Source organism: Dipteris shenzhenensis, chromosome 6 (assembly GCF_047967505.1).
Source record: "Dipteris shenzhenensis isolate YYH24624 ecotype China chromosome 6, Dip_SZ_1.0, whole genome shotgun sequence".
Classification (NCBI taxonomy): Eukaryota; Viridiplantae; Streptophyta; class Polypodiopsida; order Gleicheniales; family Dipteridaceae; genus Dipteris; species Dipteris shenzhenensis.
Window position 1 is genome coordinate 8,122,495 of NC_141601.1, and position 10,348 is coordinate 8,132,842.

Sequence of the window (10,348 nt, forward strand, 5' to 3'; positions counted from 1 at the left end):
AATTTGCATTGCGTAGAGTGAAAAAATCGTAATACTAGTGGCGAGAGAGGATGGTGAAGAGATAGCTAATGAAGACTAAGCATTATGATGGACTAGTCACTTGGATCCACTTGTACTAGTTTTACCAAAAGCAATATGTATCACTAATTTTACAAAAGAACACTTTTTATCCCTAGTGAGGAAGTGCAAATGTTATTATAGCAACAGGTCTTCTTCCACATGGCTTGTCATGTGCTATGTTTAAAGCTACTTTATAAAAGTGCCAAAATTTAAGAAACTTTTTCTTCCAACAAGTAGAGGAAGATGTGTCAAATTTATTTTAAAGGAGTTAATAATTCTTATTTGATGATGCTTATTCAGCTCTCAGCATGCTTGTTATAAAAACTAGTGCTAGAAATATAAATTGATGCTTCAATGTGGCTTATGTCGAGCTTTTGACAATGTACTATAATTGAATGTCTTCAATGCTTAATTGAACATCTTCACTATGGCTTCCATCGAGCTTCTGTCAATACACTATATTTGAATGTTTTTAATGTTCAAAATGCATGACCTTAATTAGGTATTTTGTTGGTATGTCATATCTAAGCTCTTTGACACTCTATGTGATATTTCTAGATTGATATTTGTGCATTAGAGCTCTGGCCAAAGTGTACACAGCCAAGTAGAAACTCAGGAATGACCAAAGTCTTTCAGATTGTGTGCGGGAAACCGCAAGGGCTACTTCTACTTTGCTCATTGGAACTCAATTGCCTCTATGTTCATGAAATTTTGTGTCTAATGTTCAACTTGGATATGAAAGAGAACTTTAAATTTGCCAACTAAAGACCATGGTCATGATAAATTTTGCAACGTTTAACATTCAAGGAAATAAAAGTTTAAAATTCAAGAGCTTGATGTGGTATTTCCTTCCATATTGATGGCTTAACTTATTTAAATTTATGAAATCTCTATTTTTCTAAACGCTAGTTTTTCACTTTGGAAGGATTGTGTTGATGACCAAATGAGTTGCATCACAAAGTTAGCAATCTAAAAAGAAGTACAACATTTAGCATCATCCCTTCCAGAGCTGGTGACATGCTTTTAATGGAATGTCTTGTTGGACTCATGGATACATGTTGTCAAGGGTGGGGCATTGCAAAAGTATGGTAGCAAATGTGTGTAGGGTACTTTTATGTGTTGGTTCATTACTTTAGTTTATATGGAGGTATTACACTCCTAAAGTGAAGATAGAAAATTGAGAGAGTAAGTAGTATGAGGTTTGAGCTCCAAAGGTGATATTGTGATTCCCAAGTGGTTGGTTTGTGTGTTCTCTTTAAAAGTTGAAACTTTCACTCTTCCCCACACATACGCACATGGTCCTCTCTCTCTCTCTCTCTCTCTCTCTCTCTCTCTCCCTCTCGTCCTCACTAAGTTATAAACTTCGCCTCCCCCCACCCCTTCCCTCCCTCTCTCTCTCTCTCTCTCTCTCTCTCTCTCTCTCGTCCTCACTAAGTTATAAAGTTAGCCTCCCCCCCCCCCCCGTTTTCTCCCTCTCTCTCTCTATATTGATGCCACCACCTTCATAGAAAAGAAGGTTCTCGAGAACAAAGTGCCAAGCCTTGCATTATGGGTAAGGATGCCATCCATGTCTGAGGAACATGCGACCAGGACGAAAAGGGGGGCAAGGGAGAGATATGCCAGCGTGGAAGGAGGAAAAGAGGATGGAAAGGGGGGAAAAGGGGGGGAATCTTGTGGGGGTAGGAGCGCACCAATAGATAATCACCAGTGTATATATAAAGGATAATATCCAGGATAACAGGTCATTTTCCATTTTCCAAAACCAGCAAGGACAGCGGATCGGGCACCCGGCAGCGGGCGATTGCCCGTTTCGGCAACGTCCCTCCCGACACGTGGCGGTCAGAGTCAACGCCGGTGTGACGGTGCCAGCGTGGAGGCGCTGCAGTACACGTGGTGGAGGCCAAGGGGTGTGCACGTGAAGGGGTAATTAGGTCGTACAAATCTCGATTAGGATCGCAATTAAGATTTGGTGAGCTGAATTACGAATCAGCTGACGCGATAAAATAATGCAAAGGTACGTAGTGACTCTCTCTCTAGAATCAACTCTACCTCTCTCTAAATTCTCTCTCTGTCTCTCTCTAGGATTTTCTCTCTTTCTGGATGGTGCGTTTTGGCTGCTGGCTGACCTATCTGTCCTTCTCTCTCAAGATTTTCTCTCTCTTTCTGGATGAGCGTTTTCTTCACAGATCTACCTTGAAAGCCCTTGTTTCTCCGCCTCTTTTGCTGCATCTCTCTCTCTCTCTCTCTCTCTCCTTCTTTCTCTCTATCTCCCCGTTGTTATCGCCATAGCTATCGCCTTCTTCCTCCCTCCCATCTCCTCCTCCTCCTCCGTTTTCCCGCATGTCTCAACCTCCTGATAGCGTTGCTGGGAGTAGTAGCACCAGCAGTAGCCCCTTCAACCAGTTCGGCGACACCACCCTCACCAAGCTCTTCGTTGGTGGCCTCGCCTGGGAAACCCACCATGACACCCTCCGCCGCTTCTTCGAACAGTTCGGCGAGATTCTTGAAGCCGTGGTCATCACGGACAAGACCACCGGCCGCTCCAAGGGCTATGGCTTCGTGCGCCCTCTTTCCATCCTTGCTTTTCATTATCGTTTTGGCTTCCCGATCGAACGTCCAAGCAGCCTAGAAGCTTGTTGTTGGTTTTCTTGATGCTCTCCTGCTGCAGGTGACCTTCCGTGATCCCGAAGGTGCGAGGAGGGCCTGTGCGGATCCTACCCCAGTTATCGATGGAAGGAGGACCAACTGCAACTTGGCTTCTCTGGGAGTCCGTTCTCGCCCCGGCACCCCCCAGCACGGTACGTTTTTCTGTCTCTTTTTCTGCATCCAACAGATCAGAAATCGAAAACAAAGCTCAGTCGATCGTCTGGCGTGTTCTCGGGAAGCTCTAGATCGACCATCGCCTAGAGACCGAGTTAAGAAATCGACAAGGGTGGCGGTATTCTTGGAGCCAAAACACCAGCTTGGGAGGTGCTTTCGTTTCGTGCAAACAGCACACCATGGTGTTGTTCGCAGCAGCAGCGATTCTTGCGGTGTTTTTTGGTTATTGCAAGCATGGTTTGTGGTTCTGAAGACTGCGGATGTGTCTCAGGTGGCCGATTTCGAGCAGCTAGCCCTTACGCTGGACGCTCTCCGGCCAGGTCTCAGCTATACGGTGGTGCTGCAACATACACGCAGCAGGTTCCTTACGCTTACCAGCAAGGTTTTCCTTACCCTCCCTATGGGTGAGTGCATTTGATCTGATCTGCAGACTTCTTGTAGCTTAGTTATAACGCGCCGACTTGCGATATTCTGATGAAATCTTCCGCAGAAAACATCCTCATTGAGAGTCATACCCTTGGCTGGATTAGGGATTTCTGTTAGTAGAACTCATCAACACTGAGACCTAGGTGCATTTTGAAGCTGGATCACTGAATCTTTTCTCTGAACTGTTTTTACCGCAGATATCCACCGTACTACCAGGAGTACCCTTACCCGCCGGTGTGAGGCCTTCACCTTTTGGTTAATTCGGATTCGTGATTGTGTCGTCTCTGTTTCTGTCCAGAACGCAGTGTCTTTCTCAGTTTCCATAGTTTTTTGCTTTACAGATCAATGATTTTGACGGAGATGGTGCAATGTGTATCCCGCAGACGTTTCGTACTGATGAATCCATGCGTACTGTGCGCAGAACATGTATGATCAATACTATGTGACACCACAGTTGTCTCCTCTTTATGGGAGTCCAGGAACGCTGGGCAGTCCCACAGGGTTGTATCCTTATCCGTTCTGTCAGGCACCGCCAGGGACGGCTGGGTTTTCACCGCAGCAAGCCGTGTACGGATTACAAGCTCCTCAACTCTTACCGTATATCAACTCAGGAGGGGCAGCAGTGCCTATGCCGTTGCAACCTACAGGTAAAAATGCTCTAGCCCTTGTCGTTTGGAATGGAAACGTCTGTTGGGTATTTTTGTGTGCCTATGCTGCACTTGTTTTTGGTAGAACATTTTGTATAGTCTGCTTTGTCTCGATGCAGGCGTAGCGCCAGAGCACATGGCTCAAAGCAATCTGGCAGGCTCGGGCCCTTCACTGCCACAGGTTACAATTCAAGGCCCTGCTCAACAGCAATTCTCGGCAGCAGCTAGAGGAAGTGCTGCTAGGCAGTCATCCGACTGAAGGGTGGTTGCGAGTCACATGACCCATGCATTGGAGCACCTCTTCTTGATTCTTTTGGGAGCTGTAACTTCGAAAGCGGTTATGCACACATCTGCAAAGTGAGGGGTATCTGAAGAAGCTTTGCTCTTCAAATAGAGCCTCATGATGGTTCTTCCCCCGACAAATGCTGCCATTTATTCTGCTCCTTTCTGGTGGCCTTGCGGCCAAATCGGTTACTTGCATTCGTCTAGCTCTTGCCGCCTCCAACGCCACAGCAACCCATGAAGGTCACACGTACAAGGATCCGAGGACAGCAGTCTCGTTGCGCTAAATGGTGAGATCCTTAAGGTCGCTATTGAACAGCTTTTTCCCCGCATCGTCCATCACTTTACATCTTGGTAGTCATGTAGGAATCAGACATTCGAGTTTAACCCGGGAAAATCAACGAGGTAGCACTACTTGAGAGGTGAATTAATTCGCTGCAATTTTTGGTGGAATTCCTACAATTCCAATTCTTTTCCTGCATAAGCATATGCGGAGAGCAAAGTACCTTTGTTCTCCGCTAAATATCTCCGTTTAGAACTGGTGAGGACCTTTTATTCTTCAGAATTTGAACTATTGCACGCTTAGGGGTTGACAAAATGCTTCTTTGTGCATGGCCCTCTTTATGAGGAGTCACCCTTGATAGTCATTGTAAGATTCTTTTCACCTTTTTTACTCTAGAAAGTTCATTCTATCAACGTAGTCTCTCGACGTGTTTTACTAGAAAGTTAGGAGTGCTATTCTATTCATGAAATGGGATGTCTTTTGATATTTACCGAGACCTGTAATTAGCAAGGACCATGTCGTTTTGGAAGGTGATTGTATTGAACACAGACTGCATTGATCTGTGCTTTTTTCTTGCATCCATATTTGGATACTCGAGAAGCCACAAAAGTGTCGAGCATGAAGAGTCTGTCCTTTCCTTCTTTACCAGTTAGGACAGTACTATTTGCCAAATGGGCCATCCCGAGACACCGAGACCCCTACACTTCTTGTAAAACTAATATTAGGTCACGAAGGGGCAGTTGAACGGATGTTTTTGCTATTTTGTGTTGGACCAAGTGAAATGTGATGCACATCATTCCTTTGCACGGGGAGACTGATGCCTTTTTTCGTTTTCTTGCCCTACATTGTTTCCTCACATACTTGGCCTGTGAACTTCATTTCTTGACCGTTGCCTGTAATGTGCTTCGTTCTATCTCTTCTGTCGTGCCATTTTCTCTAACCCTATCTTACTTTCAATACTCGCTTGTTTCCCCATCTTGATTTTATCCATCTTTAAGTTTTGTGCTCTTCTTTATGTTGCGTCTTCCTATGGCTTGTCCATGAGTTGTTCTCCCAAATTATCTTCGATTCCATATCTCTACGGAGCCTCTCCTCTCGAATATAATGCTCATTCAGCGTCCTTTTGTAGTGCCTTCGGTGGTAACAGTTTGTTCAGATCGCATCAGTGCAAATCTTTCGTACAAAAGGATCAGAATTTTTTATTGTACTCTAGCCAAAGTTACCATTTGTGATCGTCTCGTCCAAGTTGGTCATGCATTTTCCTTTTGGGCATGATGCAATGTGCAGAGGAGGTTTAAGCTTGCCTAATATTCTCTGTACTAGTACACATTACTAAGATGTGGCACATTTGTATTCTGTTTTTTCAGTGGATGATAACATAGTGATTTTTCTTGTTTGCTTTTATCCTCTATCAAGATGTTTATGCATACCATGATAGCGTTTGAATGAGCTCAGAGATATTTTGTTTGGTCAATTAGGTAGAGCTTTGTTATGGATCAATCAAACTCGAAGTCTTGTGGAATTTTGAAAACATGCACTTAAAATAACCATTTTAATTCTTATTTCCAAAATAACTGCTTTTGATTCATATTAAGGAAACCACATCAAAATTTCAAATTATTAGTCCTTTGAATCAAAGGAACAACTATTTAGTAAGGTCAAAGGGATAGGTTGGTAGCTTGGACTCAAGACATCCATTACACACTCTCAAGGTCTTACTACTAGGCTACATGAAGATGCTGGGAAGAAATTAGAGACTAGGGGTGCTAAATTCTCACCCTCATAAATAAGAGGGGAGGGGGATACCATAAGCAGAGGGACATCCTCATTACTTACTGCCCTCGCCACCTCTCCCCTTGCCTTTCCGTGCCTCCCCTCCTCCCTTTTTCACTTAGAAATACATCTTTGAATCATTTCTAATTGGGGGAACTTATATAAGGCTTATCAAAATATTTCTAGGAGGTTTTAATAGGTGATTTTTTGGGAATGCTACAAAGCATTAAATAATATTATGGATGTTTTTATGAACTATGAATACATTCTTTGGAGGAGACAAGTGATCAAAGGGAAATGAGTGATCAAATGGAGTCGAATGATCCTTTCTCTAACATAAATAATCGTATCTTAATTTGGAAATGTAGACTTTAAGAACATAAGGGATGTGGTTCTATTTCATTGCGAATATCAAAACCAATGTCGGATCCTCAATTATTGTCTTTATTGATAATAAATCTTGCATTTAGATAATGCTGGTTTTTTAGTATTAAGGAGTTCATTCTATTTTGTGATACTTGTGATGGATTGTAGTGGAAGTGTTTTAAACTTTTGAAAAAGATTGATAATGAGCTAATACTTACATTTGATCTTCCAACTTTTCACATTTATAATTTACATTCAAGTATCTCATCTTGGATTGTGTCATCAACTTAAATTTTTTAATGATAAGTTATGTTGTCTCAACTAAATAACTTAATTATTGTTTGACTACTCAAAAGTTTTCTAAAAGCTTGCATGAACATAGCATGGATTTTGTTTTAGGTGGTCTTTCCACCCGCTCGAGTAGACAACTAGTGGTGGTTTGTGTTTCAAGTTGCACATAGAAATAGACATGTATTTGAAGATGTGGAAGTAGAGTCAAATAGAAGATCAAGAAATTGATTGCTTGGAAGCGAGCACTTCCAATACCCCTTTTACTAGAGTTTTGGAAAGTGAAGATAGTTTAAGTTCTTTAGAGGGTTTCTTAAATATTGGTTTTGGAGACCTCAATCTCCATACTAAAGATGTGTGAGACCTAGCCACGGATGATCAAGAGGACGATCATCAATCTCACTCCGTGGGGGTACTTTGAGCGTTGTATTCTTCAAAGTTTTGGATTTTGGCTTCCAACCTTGTTGTTGTCTTTTGTGTCTTTCTGTTAAGTATTGTATCGACATGTTTGATTCAAGCAACCCGTTTCGATTCTATACCACTTGTAACACTCGACTTGCTTGCTTCGTTTCCTGGCTATGATCATAGTTTAGAGAAACATTGTATAGATACAATCGATTGGCATGGAAGACAATCCTCGTTAACACTTTGGCGACCATGATCATTAACCGTGCCGCCTATTACACTTTTGCATCTGTGTTGTTACACTTTCCTACAATACATGTTTGTTCAAGAAGCTCGATATAGAAACCACAAACTGCGTTGCTCTTAGGATTTCATCAACTCTGTGGACTTCGAGGAAGCCAGTAGCAGCGTTCTCGTCGTTGACGAGCATTCTGAGGATTCTAGCACTCTTCCCCCACATCTTCCTGCTTCTACGTCAGGTTTTATCCCCATTGCGCCTCGGACCCCTCTACAAATCATCTTCAACTGTTTACCCATTAATGTTCACGTTCGATGTTCAATCATGATGGTCAAGTACCCAAAGTTCTCTAACTTCCTTGAAGAGGATGCCGATGCGCACATCATATTGTTTGAAAGTGCATGGCAGGCCGATGTTCTCATGGTACAACAAACGAAAGCCGTCAAAATGGCAACGTTCCTAGCTTTCCTCTGTAGAGTAGAGCTATGATTGAGCTGGCAATATGCCATTACCCCATTCCCAGACTTTGATACCCTACGTGCAGGCTTTTTGCTTCGCTACCACATAGAAAATACTGTCGTTTATGTCCTCGCGAAGCTTGGCTGCATGGACCAAAAAGATCTCACCTTGGATGACTATGTTGCCAAGTTTGACACCCTCGCCAGTCGTCTACCACTACCACAAGCACAACGCCCTGCCCCAAAAGTATTGAATTCATACATCGTGTAGGGGCCAAACCGAAAATTGAAACAAGCGGTTGCCTCTTTAAACATGGAAGTATTCACCTTCGACCAAATTGTCGATGGTGCCAACCGTGCTGAATGCATGTTGATCCACACCAAGCATGAAACATCAACCCAACAACTCTGATGACACAACTCTGGTACAGACTCTGATGACTAGTGTAGAAGAACGAGCCCACCAAGTTTGAACGTCATGAGCGCTGAAGATCGCTCAAGAAAATCAAGACATCATCCATAGAACGTTGTCTCTGGCTAACTCCCGCTTACTTGACAATGGCACTGAAGCCTCGTCCATAGAACGTGGTCTCGCTAACCCTCACTTGATAATGGCACTAAAGCCTCGTAGCGGCTTCTTCATAGTGTCTCATGTTCCAAATGTCGTAACAATGGCCATGGAGCAAATGAATGCGGCCTCAATCAGTTATGGTGTGCCATACGCCAGATGCTAGCTCACACCATCGAGGATCTTTTTATCAAAGCTATACTTATATATCAATATAAAATCTTGGCAAAAGTTTCTCAAGTCAAGCTAGTTTTTTTAGTTTCACAATATTTGTACAACATATTACAATTTTATATATTTTCTTTTGAATTTTAAAGAAAAATTTTCAAATCTTGGTGAATTTTTCAAACCTTTATTTTTCTCAAGGCATTCAAACTTTCAACACCAATATAAAAGTTTTGCTTCTTAACGAAACTAATAGGAAAAAACCATCCATGCACACCATTGATACCTCCAGGTATAATGCCTGCCGCATGCCACCACTACCCCAGGCAATTCCTATATCTAGACTATGGTAGTAGCCCTAATTCAACCAACAACAATGATCACAGAGTCCGTCGCGTTGCGTGCACACATTCCTACGGCTACGCCTGCAACACCCTAGATTCACAATGTACTAATCGTGGATCTTGACAATCCAGTAGCTCCAACTATTGATAGTGGCGTTGACAGTAGCTCCAAACGTTGACAATGGTGACAAGAGTGGTGAAGATCTACTGGCACCCATGTTGTCTTCTAGCCAATCGGACTAGAAGATAAAGGGGCCAATCAATTGGCAAGAATAGGCAGATGTTTGAGACACAGTTATGGAGTGGGTGCAGGACTTGCAGGCTCCAGTTGGTCCAATGCCTAGTGTGAAAGTTTTGATGGAAAAAGTTTTGGAAGTCTAGACTGAACTCCCCCAGATTGGGTTGAGTAAGCCCCTGAAAGAGCCGAAAATCCCTAGTAAGGGTGAGCAAGCATCATTCAAGGCTGAATTTGACATATGAACTGCGTTGGAGGACCTGCAAATTAATATGTTTATGAAGCAACTATTGGATATGGTGCCAACCTTCTGCCAGCTCAGTGTGTCGACCGATTTCGTAGTACCAATACAGCCAGTATGTATCGTAGGACAGTCCAGTCGGATGGCATGTGCCTCCCAACCTGTACTATCAGGGTCACAATAGGAGCCCCCGATTTATGATGAGAATGTGGTAGGGATCATAGTGACACTGAAGGGACAAGCCATTCCGGGTGCACTGCTCGATGATGGTTCAGGGGTAAATATTATATCCGATGACATGTGCTGGACGATCGAGATTCTTTGGATGGGAGGAGCCAGTGCCATTTGCAGTATGGATGGTGGATCAACGGTGTGTACCATTGATGTGCCTCCTTTGCAGTGTTCTGATCATAGTGGTGAGCCTAAAATTTGTGGTTTCCATAGTCATCTTCCGTATGGAATATTTCAGCGGTGCCTACCCAATATCGCTTGGCAAGCCATGGTTGTAGCAGGCACACTGGCATAAAGATCGGATCAACATCCAGTAGGGTAAGAAAAAGGTAAAGTTATTTGTGAAAGCTCGAAGGCCCATCCACACACGCATCCGACCACAGGTATATGAAGGAGTAAACATGATAGAAGGACTTGACGAGACGATGAAGAAGAGGAATTCCTTTGAGACAACCCCGATATCGTGACTCTCTTCGGGGTGGATGCAATCTTCATCCTCGACAAGTACCATTTCCCTC

The 10,348-nt window shown here is 43.2% G+C and overlaps 1 protein-coding gene across 1 annotated transcript; it reads left to right on the forward strand.

Moving 5' to 3' along the window:
• The first annotated feature begins 2,238 nt into the window (after positions 1-2,238).
• Positions 2,239-5,447, forward strand: LOC147900727 (uncharacterized). The gene is made up of 6 exons (XM_087376365.1): positions 2,239-2,619; positions 2,729-2,858; positions 3,152-3,284; positions 3,504-3,540; positions 3,728-3,953; positions 4,073-5,447. Exons 1-6 carry the CDS (start codon positions 2,401-2,403, stop codon positions 4,210-4,212), a joined length of 885 nt encoding a protein of 294 aa, XP_087232491.1. The 5' UTR covers positions 2,239-2,400; the 3' UTR covers positions 4,213-5,447.
• The last annotated feature ends 4,901 nt before the right edge of the window (positions 5,448-10,348 follow it).